Source organism: Anolis sagrei, chromosome 2 (genome assembly GCF_037176765.1).
Source record: "Anolis sagrei isolate rAnoSag1 chromosome 2, rAnoSag1.mat, whole genome shotgun sequence".
NCBI classification, from domain to species: domain Eukaryota; kingdom Metazoa; phylum Chordata; class Lepidosauria; order Squamata; family Dactyloidae; genus Anolis; species Anolis sagrei.
In genome coordinates, this window is record NC_090022.1 from 84,752,353 (window position 1) to 84,771,916 (window position 19,564).

Genomic DNA, 19,564 nt, shown 5'->3' on the forward strand with positions numbered 1-19,564 from the left:
TCTGAGGTGATGTCGTATTGGACGGTAATTAAGAAGACCCATTCACTTGGCAAGAAGCCTGTTCCCACTCCAGTTGATTTATTAGTATGAACCACCACATCTGGCTGCGTTGTTGGACTCTCATGGGGGGGAAGTGATAATGGGACTGTTAAGAGAAGCATTTGTACTTAAAAATTCATGAGTGTCAATAAAAAGTGGTTGACAATTAAGATAACACAAGCACAGATAACATCCTTCTTTCACATTATTAAGCAAGGACCTGTTCTTGTTGAGGAAGGTTAGTCTGAGCTTTAATGAGTAGTACATTGAGTTTCATGGCAGAATGGGGATTTGAAACTAGACTTCCTAGTCATATTCCAATACTCTGACCATTAACCACATTTCCTTTGTTTATCAGAACTGATGACCAACATGCTTCCAAGAACATATCTATTTTTTCTTTAAAACAATTCAGTGATCATCATCACCTGTGAATATTTAGCCACATATCATGCTTTCAAGAGTTTTGAGTAGCTTATGCACAGCTCACTATCCATTATCACAATGCTGTTATAATGTATTATCTCCATATTACAGATTAGGGGTTGGTAGTATCTGAATCCATTAAAAACATTTGTTTTAAAGACACCAAATGAACGTATGAATGCCAAACAAACTTGCTATGCCAAACAAACTCATCTGCAGGATATAACTTCAGTTAGTTGATCAAACATTTGTCCTAAGTCCTTCTGTGGTGAGAGGGCAGTCTAGAAATAAAGTCATCATCATCATCATCATCATCATCATCATAGAATTGGTTTTGCTTTAGATGATTAAACACGAACAGACAGTCATCATGGAATCACATCACTGTGAAGTTCTTCTATTGGTAAAAGTCAGTTGCTCCACACTGTGAGTGTGGCATCTCCTGAATTATTTCTTCCAAGCAACAGCTGAATCTGTATCAATGGTTGTGTGCTTTGTCTTCTGGGAAGACGGATCTTTGCTCCCTTGTCTCTCTGCACTGTGGTGAATCCCATAGCCAAAGTAAATGACAAAGCCTACAACACAGAGAACAGCTATTTCAGAGCCTGAAATGCCCACAGATTCGATCATCCAGATTAATTTTTCCACATTTGATTCTGCCACACTGCTTGAATGGCTTATCTTGTTGAAATGAGAACAGACTCAAATGAAAAGCACTGTGTGTCTGATTGAGCAAATGCAATATGAAAACTCTGCCAGTGAAATGAGAATGTTGATGGCCAAGTTATCTGTACAAGTCATCATTTTTATTTCATTACTTGACTCCACTAAGTACTACACAGAGCATGCCCCAAATTTCCCCAGGCTGGGACCCTCCAGATGAGTTATTCTCCAAATTGTATCAGCCTCAATCACCATGGTCAATGACTTGTGTCCAAAAAACATCTGGAGGTTACCAATTTAGAAATACTTCATGTACAGCCTTGTGGTACTACAGTATTCATGCCCATGAACCAGCCCAAGAAAAATGAAGCAGGCTTGTGAGAAAGAAGAAAAAAATGAAACATGCCTCTTCAGCTTGTCATTTTTTAGTTACATGGGGCTATATGAGACATACTACTGAAAACAGGGCTACTTGTCATAATCACACCATTTTGGATGCTTTATGCTGCTGATACTGTAAGAATGTATTATCAAAGGCTACTGTAAGAGTTTAGAGAGATAAAACTACAAAGACCCATCAGTTATGTAGGATATTAAGGATAGGAGTTATATCAAAAATAAATCTGGGTCACCCAGTGAAGTACAACTTCAAAATAAATACTTGCCCTCTCAGGAAGTTAGATTATAATTATTTCACCAATTATTATTACTTTTCCCAAGTGTTACTATGAAATACCACCCACATTCTCAAGGGCTTACCAATAATCATCCACACTGTGTACCGAAGCCAGGTATCACTGCTGAGCTGGGCCATGAGGTAGGTGTTGACTAGGACACTGAGGATGGGTAGGAAAGGCAAGCATGGGACCTAAATTACATAGAATAGAAATATTTGGAGATTAGACTATAAAGGAACATTTTTCAGGGTTATACCCCTGAATGAGTCAGAAGCCCTGTGTAACTCAGAGGTGCAAGCTAACAACAAATGGGCATTTAGCTCCATGTTTTTCATGACCAGATTTATAAATAAGATATGTAAGCTAGACTTTGGGATATCACATTCTGAGGGGACGCACAACAACATTTCTGTTTTTCTTGTAATTTTGTTGGTAATGCTATAGAGTCTCTTAAACTTAGTCTTAATGTCTTTGCATATCTTAATTGAGCCCTGGGTTTCAGCCAGAGACCACTTCCAAGGGAAAACAAGGAGTTGTATCAAAGAGAGCTGTAACCCCAAGCCAAAGAACACACAGCAACATACTTGGGTTAGAGGGTCCAAGAACTAGTCTGGATGGGTGGTTCCATTCCAGAAACTGGCAAGACTGCACAGCCCTGAAAGATGCTCTGTGTTAGAACTCAACAAGCTGAGGTTTCCCAATTCTAGACAAGCTAGTTGCTGCTACAATCTACTAGTGATCATAATGTTCTCTTCTACAACCCAGAGTTAGAATTGCACTTTGTAAAAAAAAAAAGTGAAATCTGAAATTATCTGATGGCCAAGTTCTGCAGGCCTGTTGGCATTTCCAGGTTTGAACATGGCAAATCAAAGGGACATGAGGTGAAAATTTAGATGTAGAGGCAGTCCCCAAGTTATGAGTTCCCCAGAGGAGATAGGGCAGAATATAAATAAAGCTTTATTATTATTTTATTATTATTACAAGCAAGATAGGTTCTGTTCACTTCACTTTCTGTCCCTGTGGTAATTGTGTTTTCAGAAATGTGGCTTGTTATGGAAACAAAGGTTGGTGAGAAAGTTTCAGTGGAAAACATTTTCCCCATGATAACTCTTTCAGGAGTGAATTTCCTTCCCGAGGGGTAGATTTCTCTCACTTCCTGTTATCTCACCCCTGTTTTTAACTATGAGTCATTTGTAAGTTGGATATTTGTAACTTGGGAACTGCCTGTACTTAGTTTTAATGGCTAGCATGCTGTGCATTCACAATAATTGGAGGTTGCAAACTTTTCTTCTAGATCAAGGCAAGGAAAATCTATTCTTCCGATTGCAATACAATGTCCAGTCCTGATTAACTGGCCCTTCCAGCAGTCAAAAGGCTGCCTTCCTCATTTGAACAAGCTTTTGGTAGTAAATATAGAGCTATTGAGTTTGTGATTGCATCTTAGAAATGATATTTTTTTGGATTGCAAATATCAGAATCTCTTGTTGACCTAGTGATTCTACTACAGAGGGAATTTTGAGCACTGTAGTTCAAATAGTAATTTTTTTGAAGTACCATGTTAAATCATTAAATGCTGTTAAGAAGGTTTAAGCAGATAAATGTCAGTAATATTTAAAATTCACCCCCTTCTCTCTCACACACACACATGGCTAACAGGCATGCAGAGAAGAACAAAGCAGTGAAACTTTAGCACATAGACAGTATGCATGTTCTTTGACCAGATGCAAAGTGTGTAAAAAACATAATTGTTCCCTGTCTATTCATGTTAACTTAACAGGTATGTCTGAACTCAGTCTTCAGTTGTTGGTAAATTCATTGCACCCCATTTGTTCATTTATTTGCTGAAGAGTGTCTTTAGGGAAATATTTCTTGCTTACCATGAAGTCAGCTTTCTTTTGGCTCTGAGGCTGCCTCCAAATGGTTAAGGAGGCCACAACAATCCCCAGGAAGAGAAGAGAAAGACAGGCAATGCACCAGGCCCCTCCAGAGATCAAACATGGCAGTCCCATTGTGGCTAGCGCACTCATGATGCAGACTAGAATAGCTGGACAGGGGAAAAAAGCCTATTGAAGTACAGAGAAGTCAGTACATATTTCACACGTAGGATTGCACCATATACAAGAAATGCTCTGAGAAAGCGCTTATTAGAAAAGATAAGGCCATACTCTCCAACATTTCACAGCAACATCAGAGTGTTCTTACAATGGGAAAAGTTATTAATGAGGAACACATAAGCTAGGAGGGGCTCCCACAGTTTGCTTTTGACTAGGCCTAGTGGGATGGCAAGAATCCTGCTCCTCCTCTCATTTCTCTGTGGTGAGATAACTGAGTGACAGCTACTTTGAACTTTGTTTGTAGCAGCCGAAGTAAGCTCAGAGCAAGTGAGAGGAGGGGAGAGAAACTGGGACATTTCAAAAGCAGATGAAAAAGTGGAATGACAGAGAACTAATTGGGATTGCCAGTTTAGTTCCCATATACTAACAATAACCATACCTTACCTAAAATGATATCCTCCTGAGGTTTTTGCTGACAACTCCCACCAACCACAGCCGGTCTCTCCCATGCGAAACCATGGGGCTGGTCAAAATCACCGGTCTCCTTGAATGGTAGGATAAAATGAGATTGCTGGTTTAATACTCACCAGTTATAAATACAGTATGGGACACCAGGTTGGAAGAATGCTGGGATGGGGTCATAGAAGGATAAAGAAGGAGGTCCATCCAGAGAATTCTGCCTGGGTTCTTCATTTCTGATGGATCTGGAGAGTTGGGATCAGGTTGGTACCTATAAAGCATGTTAATGTATTGTATATAAACAAGAAGCTGATACTGTTTCCATTTTGTCCGTTGCTTGCTAAGAGTTGCTTTAGAGGTGGGCTTCGATGTGCATCCTTCAAGAGAGGCCTAACTTAGAAAAGTTGCTCTTCTGCACTATAGTGACTGGAGGGTGCTGAAAGCTGGAGTGCAAAAAGTAGCTTTTTCATGCTCTGCTAAAAATGATAAGAGAAAGCAGAGATTGTTAAATAGATAGTTGCAACTCTATACACATTTATCGTGTGAGGATGTAATTGAAATCTTTTGAAATTGATTTAGTTTGTGTCGAAGGCACTGCATAAATAAAAATGTTGTAAAGCAATTGGGGGGGGGGGGGGCAGGGAAAGAACCTCCTCGAAGTTTGAGTAAATACAGTCGGGCATCCCCTGGGCAACGTTTCTTGTAAATGGCTAATCTTTCCAACCCAAAAGCATTGCTTTTGAACTCAATGAATCTAAATGATTAATTTAACACTGCAGACCCTATTGTCAGTGATAGCAATAATTTTAAAAAGGATTTGACTTTATACTCTAAGGCCACTTTTACACTGCCATATAATCCAGATTATTATATCAGATAATGCACATCTGATTTGAACTAGATTATATTAGTCTACACTTTAATATAATCCAGTTCAAAGCAGATAATTTGGATTTTACATGGCAGTGTAGAAGGGGCCTAAACTGGCTTAATTTTGAGATCCCCTTCACCTGAGATCCACAGTACATATGCTGTTCCAAAAATCCATATGCATTTGCTTCTTTCCTTAATACCATCTTTGCTCCATAGCATACAGGCGAGCCCTTGGCATCCACTGGGGCTTTGTTCCAGGATCCCGTGTATACCAAAATCTTTGGATTCTCCCACTATGTAAAATGGTACACTAAAATGGTGCCCTTATATAAAATGGCAAAATCAAGCCTTTTTTTTTTTTTTTTTTTTTTTTGGAATTTCTTTTGTGGAAATATTATCAAGGTGTGGAGTGTTGAATCCGCAAATGCAGAAATCTGTGGGTATGGACAACCAGCTGCATTTACAATTAATGCAAGTGCAATCAATGAGATTGATACAACATGTTGAGGAAATGTTGTGCCAAGACAAGAGGTTGCCTTTATGGGCACTGATGTCTTTATGGGCACACCACCAGTGAGAAATACAGCACGAACAGCTTATTACCTGAGGAGAAGAATGCAGATGGCTACCAGAGTGTAAGCCAACAGTGTTCCAATGGACATCATGTCAACCAAGGCCTTCAAGTCAAAAAGAAAAGCCATGACAGCTGAAAAGACAATAAAGAGGACCTATTGCAAATGAAAGGAATCTTGAATTGTCCTACTGACCTCTATTTTCTAATTTATTCTTGTTTCATACCTACTGCAGGAACTTATCACTTGATACTATGCCATTACAACTACACTACATGTTGTTGTCTGGATTTTATTGTACAACAGTATAGATTTCTCAGTGCATTACCACTGCTGGGTGGTAATTTTACAATGCAGACTAATTCTTAATCTCTCTCTGTGTGTATTTTTTTCTAAAAACAAGTTAAGGGGATATATAATACAAGTGTATAGAAATATGTATGGTGTGGAAAAAATGGATAGCAATAGGCTACCTGCTCTCCCTCCACCACCTCATGTTCCTGATTTGAAAAGCTGGATTTCTTTCATGTAGGTGAATAGTGAGATTCAGGACAGAAGAAATGAAAAACCTCTTTACACAATGCATAGTTAAACTAGGGAGTTTTACTGATATTTCTTTAAAAGAATTATATAAAATCAGATGGCTATAGATGGTTCTTCTCGTGATGGCAATGGTCTTAATTCAATTCCTAACCCTTATTAGTATAGATCCATTAAATCAATGAAAAGTTAGATCCCAGTACATGCATCTTATGAGGTGGACTAGTGTCCACAAAGTGTAGTTTCAAATGGAAATTGTTCATTTTGTTCTTCCATCACATTTCTAGATATCAGTTGCTGTGGAATAAGAGCATACTTTTGCTCTCAGGTCTTATAGGTGTTTCGTATGCATTTTGCTGGCTAATGTAGGAAATAGGATTCTGAATAAATTTCAGTCCTTATAATAGTCCACTTAAAACAGAATTAGATCCACTGTTCAAATCTCAGTCCATGATCTTAATATATATTCAGCATTAGGTCTCTTTGCCCACTTACCTGCCACTGCTCCAGACACAATAGTTGCAACCATAGGGCTTTGCTGACTGCTCACTTTGGCCAACGGTTGGAAGAGGAGTCCATCTCTGGCCATGGCAAATAAAATCCTTGGCATTGGGAACATAGAACCCAATAAACTATAAGGCAAAAGGAACAAAGATCACAGTCTTTCCCTCATTTTTGAGTAACCTTTTGGGAAACTGCACTGGACATTTACAAACCAGAGAGAGAGAGAAAGCATTCAAGATTCTCCAAGTGTTAACACAGATCCAGCTGTTTTACTAGTCTGCTGCCCTTTAGATGGGTTAGTCTGCAACTCCCATCCTTCTTATCCCCAAATGGCCATGTTAGTGAGAGGGATAGGAGCTGTAGCCCAACATAATTGTACAGGGAACTATTAGGAGGCTTCTTTAAATGATAGAGTTGGTGCTATGAAACTGATACACTTCTGTAAAGCTTGGAATCAAAGTTCTTTGAACAACTACATATGGTAAAGTCTTAGAAAAAATTAGACACAAGAGCATCAATTGACATTACTGGCTAAAGCCTTGCTTTTGGATATCCTGGAAGCACTTGAGAAATCAGTACTGTGTGGAGGAGACGCTGAATTAGACACTTATATTTCCTCCTGAAAAGTAGCAACTGTCCTCCTTACCTGGTGGTTAGAGCACAGAGTGACCCCACAGCTACAGCATACTTGGCCATGCTCCATCCAATGTATTCAAAAGCCACTGGAAGAGGACTCATGGGGTCCAAAAGATGATATGGCATCATCAAAGTCAAGGCAGCTGAAACACCAAAGTAGGCTAGGAAGCAGATGAGCAGGGAGAGGACAATTCCAATTGGGACTGATTTCTGGGGATTCTTTACTTCTTCCCCTGGTAGACAAAAGACATGAGTAGCCATATCATTCCTCTGAAATACATATTTTGACTCTTTGGATCACAGCATAGTTATTTTCCTAACACTCTAGCAATGGAACAATGATGTAGTGCATCCAAAAAACTGCCATGGTTTTTTTTTGTTGTTGTTCCAGCAACAGAAACACCTAAGAGAAAAATTTTGTTCCGCTTCTTAGGAAGAGGAATAAACCCAAGAGAGATTAAAAATAAGAACAAATAATAATAATAATAATAATAATAACAACAACAACAAAGACTCTTGACACAAGCCAGTAAAGGTGGTCCCAGTGGTGATTGGCATACTGGGTGCAGTGCCTAAAGATCTTGGCCTGCACTTAAACACAATCGGCACTGACAAAATTACCATCTGCCAGCTGCAGAAGGCCACCTTACTGGGATCTGCACACATTCTTTGCCAATACATCACACAGTCCTAGACACTTGGGAAGTGTCTGACATGTGATCCAAAACAACAGCCAACATAGTGATCTTGTTTGCTGTGGACTCAACTTGTTGTGTTTCTACTATTACTACTACTACTACTACTACTAATAATAATAATAATAATAATAATAATATATTTTTAATCTGCCCTCTCTCCCCAAGGGGACTCAGAGCAGCTTCCAAAATAGTATGGCAAACTTTCAATGCTGGTACACAACTAACTCATTCTATGAGACAACCTTACTAAACATTTCCTATTTTCTTTATAAGAAGGTTAATAAAAATGTATCATTTTCTTACCTGTGGTAGCAATGCAGTCAAACCCAACAAAAGCATAGAAGCATGTAGCAGCTCCAGCAAGGGTTCCACTGAAACCATAGGGCATGAACCCTCCAACCCCAAACATCAAGGTGCCATTGACAGTCACAGATTGGTTGCTTTGAAGGAAGATGACATAAAGGAAGTCAGCACAAGGAAGCTCTGCTTGCATGTTGTTCATACAACGTTGGATTTAAACAGAAAAGTAGCCCTATGGCCTGCTCACATGAAGGCTAAAAGGGTGGAAGGGTGAGGACATATACACTTTGTCCTCAGTATCCCAATACCTCTTGTTCTCAGATCTTACAGAGTTCAGTGGAAACTTCTGAATGGAACTCACTGGAAACCAGGATAAAATAGAGTTTTGTCTTGTGTTGAGATGCGGTGTTGCCTTCCAGAAATTGTCAGACTGAAACGCCTATTTGTTCACTATCATCTGGTCACTGATACACTATTCTCTTACCTAATTTTATTGATAGCCATTCTTAAATCATTCTCATCCATCTTCCAGTTTTTCAGGTCTCCTTTGATTGATCCACTGATTATTATGAATATGAGGACCAATATATTAATAGCTGTGAAGATTTTATTGACTGTGGTGGATTCTTTTACCCCAATGGAGAGAAGGCCTATGGAGACAAGAAGGAGGAGGAGGAGGAGGAGGAATTTGTTACTTGCCTCTCCCTGTGGCTTGAGGTGAGATACAGCATCATTAAAACAAGAGATAAAGCACTATTAAAATGTATACAACAAGATATACAGAGTTAAAATACATATTAAAATCCACTGATGAAATATGTGGAGTAAGACTTCAAGGCTAAACATTTGTAATCATTCATTCATTAAAATCTCTACTACTTTTCTACCCTCTGTGACTCTCAAAGTGACACTTGGGAATAAAATAGGTTTTTAAAAATTTCCTTTATAATACAATATTAAAAACAATTGTAAAGGCCAAACCTGAAACTAGTCTTAAATACTTTTGGAGTAATATTACTTCAACTGTCCAACAAAAGCTCAACAAAGGCAAAGCCAATTTGAAGTCCCTTGAGAGAAAATTCCACAGCCAAGTGAAAATTTGAAGCTGTGTAAACTGCAACTGACTCAATCTGAACATTTAAGACAAAAACAGGTGATAAAGACAGATGTAGAGTACATATATAATTGCAAGTGCATCATGGAAAGGAAAACATAGGGAACCTTTCAGAATGGTCTATTGTTGCTTCAATGTCCACTCATGTTATTCTTTCAGGAAATTGTTTATAGATTAATTATATAGTGATTAATTATGGCAATCTTACAAAGTGTTTTATTTTTTTATTAATTAAATAAAAAAGATATAATTTGCTGAGGTGGTTTAAAAGACAAATTTTCTCTCCCCTGATTTTTTAAAAAATCTTACAGTTACACTGCAAAAGTTTGATTTTTCCAATGCACTGTAATATTTTAATGCTAAAAAATTCAAAATAAAGAGAACAAGAAATTTTTATTTGTTCCCTTATGTCTTGGAATCAAAAAGAAGCAAACTCCAGTGTGGAAACAAAATGTTACAGTTAGTCTGGAGAGTTGCCAAAAATATTTGGGACAACAGAAACATTGTCTGAATATTGAAAAGCAAACAAACAAAGCTGAGAACTACAGAAACCAATATTGAAGCTATTGACACAGTTATCCAGTCTGGAAGTGTCCAGCATTTTGGAAATGGCTTCTTTCTTCATGGTAGTGGATAAGAATAGCTTCCAGCATTATTTTTTCCTACCCACATTCTTAAAAAAACAAAAAAACAAAGTAGTTAAGGGACAGGACCCATAGCCCAGTAGAAGAGCACCTGGGATGAGGCTAGCACAGTGGGTTAATCACCAGCTACAGAAGATCTTGTTGACCAGAAGGTTGACAGTTCAAGCCATGGACGGGGTGAGCTCCCGCTGTCAGCCTAGCTTCTGCCTACCTAGCAATTCGAAAACAGCAATGTGAGTAGATAAATAGGTACTGCTTTAGTGGGGAGGTAAAAGGTGCCTCTGAAAAACATGCCAGCAGTTTGATTAACAGGGTCCTTGGCGTGGAAGAATGGAACAACAGCACCTCCTCATGGTCAAGTTGAGCACAGTTTCTAGATGCCGGAAATGAAAGAGGGAAGCCTGACTCTGTTTATGTATTGTCTGTCTCTGTCAATTGTATAATGGCATTGAATGTTTGCCATATATATGTACCCCTAATCTGCTCTGAGTCCCCTCGGGGAGATAGAGTGGAATATAAATAAAGAATATTATTATTTGCATATAGAAAACCCTGAATTTCACTTCCAGTGTCAGCAGATCAGGCTGGAAAAATATGCTTGTCTGAAACCCTAGGAAAGCCACTGCCACTCAAGGGACGTTACAGATTGACAACCAGACATATGAAAATATTTTCAATCAGGGATAAGAATTGTGCATTTCTAACTGCTTTTACCAAATGTTACCATTACATGGTTTCAGGCCAGATCACCTACAGGATCACTTTCTCCTGTGTAATCTACCTTGAGCACTAAAGTTTTCTGGAGCACATTTACTTCAACTGGCAAGAACCACACCAGCAACTAAAGACCTTTCCATCAGCCATCTCTAGACTATGGAATGATCTGCTGAAAGAGATGTGACAGCTAAATGAACTGTCAGAATTTTAGAGGCAGCTGAAGGCCTATCTCTTCTGGCAGGCCTGCTCGGTCAATTTTAAACCATGAATTTAAAATTTACATTTTATTAGTATTGGTGTTTTAGTCTTTGCCCTATGTATTTTAATACACATATTTTAATGGTATTGTGTTTTAATGGTGTGTTTTGACTATATTGTACCAATCCTCAAGCTATAAGGAATAGTTATTATTGCTGTCATTATTTCAGGGTCCTACAACATCTGAAGGGCTGTATGAGCCAACAGAGATTGGATGTGCAAGGGTTGCACAAGATAACTATTGTAGCCCCTTCCAACTCTTAAAATTCTATGATTCCTACCTCCAACCTACAATATGTGCAGTCGTCACTCCAAATTTGTAGCTTTAATTTTTGCTAGCTTGATTATTTATTTAGGGTTCCCTCTAGAGTTGTACTGGAAGACCTAGAGATTCCTAGAAAGAATTCTTCTCTAGGTGCTTGTAGGTCCTTCAGTGTAATTTTATAGTTAACTTCTGGAAAGGTGTTCACTCAAGGTTTTTTTTTTAAATTTACAGTTTTTCCACTTTTGCAAGGGTCCGCTAACTCTCACAAAAGTGGAGGGCCTACTATATAGCTATGGTGCCAAAGAAGGTGAGTGTTTGGCAGTTGACTGGCTGCTGAAGAAAGGGTTTTAGAAGAAGAAGTGTATTTTGTTGACATGATTTTAATAAACTTTAATTCAATTGTATTTTAACAAAATTTGTTTAACTGGTGTGTTTTTTTTGTTTTGTTTTGTTTTGTTTTGTTTTTTTTTGCATTTTAAAATTAGTTTTGTGAGACACTTTGAAGTGTCTGGAAGATGTCAGGGCATGGATCACATAACACAATCAAAGAAAGCTCTGGATACCAAAACACAAAACAAGTTTATTTTAATTACAAAAACTGCATGTTTTAATGGCCAAAGGTCATGTACTATTCAGTTTAAGAGTGATACAAAAATTTGGTAATACTTTGCAAGAAAAACTTAGAAGCTGAAAGGAGAAAAATGTCTAGGTCCTCTCCATAATGATAAAGGCGAGTGTCTTGCAAATGTACCTGCTAGGATGACGATGAGGCAAACGGCAAAGATGTCAGGATATCCAGCCAGTCCTGGAGAGTTCATGGCCATGTGCTTGCTGAAAAAGGCCTCCATTTGTTTTCCCAAGAGCTGGTCAAATGTAGCACTCCAGGCTCTGGCTACACTAGAAGTGCCTGAAAACAAACAATTAAACAAAATAACACTGTTGGATATTGGTAGAGAACATCAGATTTTAACAAAGAGAGATATTCATAATGTGGGGAAATTGCCATGTTAGTTGGGAGATCCTGGCTGGGAGCTGAAGTCCAAAAATGTACATTTTCTCTTTCTGGAGATATAGCAACGCTATGCCAAAAATGTGTTGCAGCTTTTTATTTCTTTTATTATTAATTCACTTAATTTTTATCCTGCCTTTCTCCCAATATAGAGACTCAAAGTCATTAACAATGAAGACAAAACAATGAAAGACATTACTCCTACATTTAATGTCCTAGATGTGCATAAAAAATAATACCATGTAGCTCTACAATCTAAATTCCACCAAGGAAACAAATCAGCAGCAACAAAGATGAGGATATAGAAAGTGGTTCCTGTGCTATTTCCATGGATCTAATGGCAAAACATACTGATCTTATGAAAAATGTCCGTGCATGTCAAAAATGTTGGTATTTTTGCTATTGTTCTTTTATTTGTACTGCACTACAAACATACATGGGGCCCCCTGGTGGCATGAGCTGCTGAACTTGCTGACTGAAAGGTCGGTGATTCAAATCCAGGGAACAGGGTGAGATCCTGCTGTTAGCCCCAACTTCTGCCAACCTAGCAGTTTGAAAGCATGCAAATGTGAGTAGATCAATAGGTACTGCTTCTGTGGGAAGGTAGCAGTGTTCCATGCAGTCATGCTGGCCATATGACCTTGGAGGTGTCTACAGACAATGCTGGCTCTTCAGTTTAGAAATGGAGATGAGCACCACTCCCCAGAGGCAGACAAGGCTAGACTTAATGTAAGGGGAAACCTTTGTGTTTACGAACATACATGTCCACTACACATGGTTTCCTTCTTGCTTTGAATCTCCACAGTAATCCCATAAGGTAGGTTTGCTCATATGACTAATTGTATGAATAAACAGATTTGAATTTGAGTCTTCCTATTCAAAGTCCAGCACTTTATATTACCTTTATTTCTTCAATTGTAAAACACCACTAGTTGTAAGATGCAACCTAATTTCAGTAAAACCACCACCAACAAAAATGCATAAGATGCACCTTTGATTCTAAGCCACTCCCCATTTTTAGAGATGTTTATCTAGGGGGAAAAGGTGTCTTAGAAATGAAGAAGTTCAATGTTGTTGTTGTTATTTACATCTGGTTTTTTTTTTTTTGTCCCTCAAAGGAGACTGGATCTCTCAGATTAGCTTTAGTTCTTAAAGCTGTGTGTGTTTTGAAACATAATGGGGAAAAACAGCATTTATGAATGTGCTTGATTTGCAAAGTTTTAAAATTAGACACTCAGATTTGAAGAAGGGGCTACTTATGCAAAAACCCTCTGAATTTTTTTGAGCTGGGAACACCTAATCCAATTATTGGACAAATGAAAACCCAGCGAATTTATGCAATAAATTGTTCAGGAGATTTTGGATGAGAAATTTTTGAATCTTGCTTCTAAGTAGTGCCATCAAGAATGCCTTAAATCAGGGGTCCTCAAACTTTCCAAACAGAGGGCCAGGTCACAGTCCCTCAAACTGTTGGAGGGCCAGATTATAATGTGAAAAAAACCCAAAACAAAACATGAATGAATTCCCATGCACACTGCACATATCTTATTTGTAGTGCAAAAACACTTTAAAACAATTCAATAATTATAATGAAGAACAATTTTAACAGATATAGACTTATTAGTATTTCAATGGGAAGTATGAGCCTGCTTTTGGCTGATGAGATAGGATTGTTGTTGTTTTTGTTGTGTGCTTTCAAGTCATTTCAGACTTAGGTTGACCCTGAGCGAGGGCCAGGTAAATGACCTTGGAGGGCCATATCCGGCCCCCAGGCCTTAGTTTGAGGACCCCTGCTTTAAATTATATGCAGGCTTTTGGGTTAATAAATATAACCACCTTTTGAGCATATTGAGACATATCTCCACCACTGAGCTACAGACTGGCTATACAGTCACTTTTGTGAACTTCCCAAATTATAATTAAAGCAAAGCTAAGCAGAGGTAGAGAATTTACTTTAGTTCTGCCTTCCATCCCGGCTGTCCTTTGTTGAACCCGAACTTTAGTGAAACCACATGATAAAATCAAAATGCAGAGGGGTCAGGATATGTTTGTACCAATGATGTAGGAAAGCAGCAGGTTCCAGCCAGTGATGAATGCCCACAGCTCTCCAACTGTTATGTAGCTGTAGAGATAAGCCGATCCAGTCAGAGGCACTCGAGCACCAAACTCAGCATAACACAATCCTGCCAAGATGGATACTAGAGCAGCAATCAGAAAGGAAATGATGATACTGGGGCCTGAGCTGGTCTTGGCTACTTCCCCTGCTAGGACATAAACCCCAGCCCCCAATGTACTGCCCACCCCCAGAGCCACCAAGTCCATGGTGGAAAGGCAGCGGCGCAAGTTTGATTCTTTGCAGCCATCATCTGTTACCCTTTTCCTACGTGAGACCATCTGAAAGAGGGAGAGCATGGCATGCCTGCCAGACATCTGAAAGAGAACGAAGGCAAAGATGGCATTAATACTGTCATTAATGTGGAAATGTAATAATGACATCTCATTTGAAAATCTAGAATGGATTTCCCCAATCAAGTACCTTCCTGATATACAGGACCATGTAGATGAACTGTGCCGCAAGCATCCTAGGGTGCTCTGCCCAGAACATGGAGGGCTTCTTGGAGGGCCACTGGGTCAGCATGGGGGGAAGCTGCATAGTGATGCTTCCCCATGTGTGGTGGGAAAGCGTTGCTGTGGGCAATGTGATAGGATTTCCCTGCTACCCCACAGATTCACCACAGAGGCTGGCATCCACCCCCCCCCCCCAAACCTCGGTTGCCCTCACATTGATGAGGTCCTAAGAGTACTAATTTCCTAATAAGCAAGTTCCCAACAAACATTTCAAAACAGTTTGCTTCTCTTTTAAATTCTTAGCTATGACTTAGCCTTTGAAACTCTGTTTGCAATCCTTTGACTCCTTAAAGACCTTTTAAAGCACGTTTCTCATGCTAGGTTTCAGAGCTCTAAAATTGTGTGACATTCCTTTCATGTATGTGCTTCTTCTTGAACCTCTCTGCAATTTTGGGTCTTAGAGGCAAAGGCTGCTTGTTTGTAAATCTGTTAATCTTCTTTGGATCTACCAAAGGTTTTTTTTTTAAAAAAAAAAGTGGTACAATCCCATGCTTTTCTATTTTTCCACCAGTAGGCTCCTTGATCCTAAGCAGTGACTTATGAGTCTGCCTAGATATAGTACAATACTGTATTATATTATCTAAAGATTAGAGATGTGGAAGGCTACAGAGATGGAGATGGGGATGACTCAGCTGAAAAAAATAGAAAGCAGTTAAAGCATTAAGGAATCCATAGTCAGAAATGGCCAAGACGATTGACTAGACTGAAAAGTTGGGTTTGGGTTTTGGCACTTCATCTGTTGTTAAGTGGGGTCTGGTTCACTGAACTGGAGAAATAAAATATTGTCAGCAGTGGAGTTGCCTGTGCCCCAAGAAATGCAAGTGTATTCAACTGTATTCTTATATACACATTTGTGCATGTACATTGACAATTATTTATAGAATAAGCTACATCAGTGGTTCTCAATCTTCCTAATGTCGTGACCCCTTAATACAGTTCCTCATGTTGTGGTGACCCCCAACCATAACATTATTTTTGTTGCTACTTCATAACTGTAATTTTGCTGCCGTTATGAATCCGAATGTAAATATCTGATACGCAGGATGTATTTTCATTCACTGGACCAAATGTGGCACAATTACCCAGTACGCCCAAATTTGAATACTGGTGGAGTTGCAGGGGGGGGCGGGGGTTGATATTGTCATTTGGGAGTTGTGGTTGCTAGTTCATCTACAATCAAAGAACATTCTGAACTCCACCAATGATGGAACTGAACCAAACTTTGCACACAGAACTCCTATGACCAACAGAAAATACCGGAAGGGTTTAGTGGGCATTGATCTTGAGTTTTGGAGTTATAGTTCACCTACATCCAGAGAGCAATGTGGACTCAAACAATGATACATCTGGACCAAACTTGGCATGAAAACTCAATATGCCCAAATGGGAACACTGCTAGAGTTTGGGGAAAATAGTGCTTGATATTTGGGAGTTGCTGACATTTGTTGAGATTTATAGTTCACCTACAATCAAAGAGCATTATAAACCCCACCAACGATAGAATTGGACCAAACTTCCCACACAGAACCCCCATGACCAACAGAAAATACTGTATTTTCTGATGGTCTTTGGCGACCCCTCCAACACCACCTTCACGACCTCCCAGGGGTCCTGACCCCTAGGGTTGAGAAACGCTGCTGTACATAAATTGTGTTGCAGTGGTTTACACACTTAACTAAAAACCCAGAAGATTATCCTGACTTCTTTCCTTCCTTCCTTCCTTGTTTATTTGCCTCTTTCAAAACTAATTGTCAGCCAATGTTTTACACAGTGTCCCCATTCCTCTTTCTAGTACTCTGTAGATTGTCAGGGATTACTCCACATTCTATTCTGCTAATAGTTTCCCAATTTAACCTGGAAAAAACTCGAAGTTAATTTAAAATTAGAGATTAATTTCTTAATCAACACAGTTTGCTGTAAATTTCATCAAAAGTTTTTCTTTCTTTCTTTGGAAGATATTCACATACAGGTGTCTTTTAGAAACCTGCCAGGCAAATGTGAACATTGTCTCTGAAAACAAACCAGGAAAATATTTTCACTTTCCTTTTAATGCAAATCATAATGCCAACAAAGTGCTCATTTTAAAAGGAATAGGTAATAAATAAATTTATTCACTTACACACATAATTTTCCTGATTAAAGTCTAGTTTTTGACTACTCTCTGCATAGCTTGAAAAAGTTGAGAAAATGTCAATTTGAAGTATAATTCCCAGAACCCCAACCTGCACAGTTTGGAAAGGTTATTGTTTAATGAACAACTGCCAGAATCCCTTAGCCAACAAGGTTTCTGACCATGCTGATTGGGTAGGGGAAATCCTGGGAGTTTTATTTTTTTAAAGTTACTTTTTCTGAATTCTGCTTATTGTTACTTACCCACTTTGGGTCTCAATGGGATTTCTCCTTCTGTCTTTGCCATACATTTTACCTTCACCACTTTTCAAAATGGTTCATCTTCTTCACATTTATCACCCTTCTGCATTTTTGCACGTTTATCACACTTTATCCAAATTCTGTGCACTACAGAAAAGTTGAACTTCAGACGTGTGACTTGCCTCCTGCCCCCTTGTATCCTGCCAGAGAAATAATCCACTTACTTTTGTATTCTCTCAAGAAACGTGTGCCAGCTCCACACAAGGTAGTGAAGAAAAAGGAGTTAGAAACAGAGCCACTGGGTATTTTTACTTCCCTCTCATTTAAATATATTTCATAAGATGTGTGTAGCCCATCCCTCTGTTACTCTGCCCACCTCCCCCAGCATTTTGTTCATAAAGAAAACTATGCAGAAATGTTTTTGTCCACAACTGTTTCCAAGACTTACTCGCAGCACACAAATGCCAAGCAGCTTGGTGCCTGTTTGGAAATCTTGAATAAGCATTTCAGAACTGACTGGGCTGGCAGGACACAAGGGCTCCCATCTCTTTTGCCTAAGGTTCTTCTCTCCTTTGCCTGTTCTCTCTGCCTCTATTATTCCTTTGGCATCAAAAGTGTCAAATCTTGAAAAAAGTGGATGGTTGCATTTGGCAGAACACACACACTCAAAGCAGGGTTGAATTGCATAAGCAAAAAGAAGAGCAAGATACATATGAAAAGAAAGAAAGGGGGACAAAGATGCAGGAGGGCACCAATTAATGTGGAAAATAAAGTGCCAGTCAGGTTTTAGAACACCAGAGTGGAGAGTTGGGAAAGGTGATAAATTCAGTGGCAGGATTGTGATGAGCCTTTTTCTGTGTGGAATGGGGGAAAAACTGTATACTTGAAGGGATGGCATTAATGGATCTTTCTCAGAGAACATGGAAATTATTTCAGTGCAAAAAAGTAACAAAACTCAGCTGGAACGCACATGCATCCAAACATAACCAGGCACAGGGTACATCCAGATTGATTTGAAAGTGCAATAGAGTCTCACTTATCCAACCTTCGCTCATCCAACATTCTGTATTATCCAACACAAACTGTCTCCTGCCCGGATCCACAGGTCTTTCAATACATTGTGATGTTTGGTGCTAAATTCGTAAATACAGTAATTACTACATAACGTTACCATGTATTGAACTGCTTTTTCTGATGATTTGTTGTAAAACATGATGTTTTGGTGCTTAATTTGTAAGATCATAATGTAATTTGATGTTTAATAGGCTTTCCCTTAATCCCTCTTTATTATCCAATATTTTTCTTCTCCAATATCTGCTGGCCCATTTATGTTGGATAAGCGAGACTCTACTGTACTGGGAAATGTAATTTGGTGAGGCACTAGTGTCCTCTTTGTCACAGAAGGCTAAGGACCCTGTGAAACTATGGCCCCATCTAAATTGCCATATAAAATCCAGAGTATCTGCTTTGAATTGGATTATATGACAGTGTAGACTCATATAATCCAGTTCAAATCCAATAATCTGGAATCGGATACTGCATTATAAGATAATGTAGATCCAGCCTATATCTCCTATGATCCCATAACATTTATTCATGGTAGTTTAAATGGTGTCAAATCGCATTAATTCTACAGTGTAGATGCACTTTTCACATTAAAGATACATTTTGTTCATTTCTAATATTAAAAACAAATTCCTAGTCTTAAAATGTATTCAGAGCAGAGCTTGGATGCCATATGCCATAGTGACTGGGGGATATGGGGAAGTATGGTTCAATAGAGTAACTTGACCAAACCCTGAACACCTTGTTATTCAATTCTGATAATATGTTTTTCACTCCATCTGGATAGAGCACTTGTGAAGTCTTGCTCTGGCTTCTAATTTCTGTCCCTTCATATGTTTAGATGGTGAACATGAATGCAGTTGTGGCTTATGAATCAGTACTACTTTGCTCCTAGACTAGTGCGTTCCCATTTCCCCAGGTTTTAAAATCAGATTTTGGTAAACAATACCTACTATTCATAAGTTGACAATCTGTTTTTGGTGGTCAACTTTACAGAGAGTGCTGTTCATAAGACATGGATTTGAGGCAAATAACTTCGTTTTGTTTTGTGTT

The 19,564-nt window shown here is 38.8% G+C and overlaps 1 protein-coding gene across 9 annotated transcripts; it reads right to left on the bottom strand.

Annotated features, from left to right (window-relative positions):
* Window positions 1-57: 57 nt before the first annotated feature.
* LOC132768968 (cationic amino acid transporter 2-like) lies at window positions 58-17,821 on the bottom strand. 9 transcript variants are annotated; one of them, XM_067463667.1, is made up of 13 exons: window positions 17,671-17,821; window positions 17,450-17,593; window positions 14,503-14,878; window positions 12,191-12,346; window positions 8,926-9,091; window positions 8,445-8,581; window positions 7,454-7,676; window positions 6,799-6,935; window positions 5,795-5,897; window positions 4,447-4,589; window positions 3,683-3,849; window positions 1,888-1,996; window positions 58-1,040 (listed from the first exon to the last, which is right to left on the bottom strand). In XM_067463667.1, exons 3-13 carry the CDS (start codon window positions 14,876-14,878, stop codon window positions 913-915), a joined length of 1,845 nt encoding a protein of 614 aa, XP_067319768.1. In that variant the 5' UTR covers window positions 17,450-17,593; window positions 17,671-17,821; the 3' UTR covers window positions 58-912. The 9 variants fall into 9 exon arrangements, with proteins under 9 accessions (XP_067319768.1, XP_060621457.2, XP_060621455.2 ...); XM_060765474.2 differs by lacking the exon at window positions 17,450-17,593 and having other exon boundaries at window positions 14,503-14,570; window positions 14,822-14,878; window positions 17,671-17,820; XM_060765472.2 differs by lacking the exon at window positions 17,671-17,821 and having other exon boundaries at window positions 14,503-14,570; window positions 14,822-14,878; window positions 17,450-17,657.
* Window positions 17,822-19,564: the final 1,743 nt, after the last annotated feature.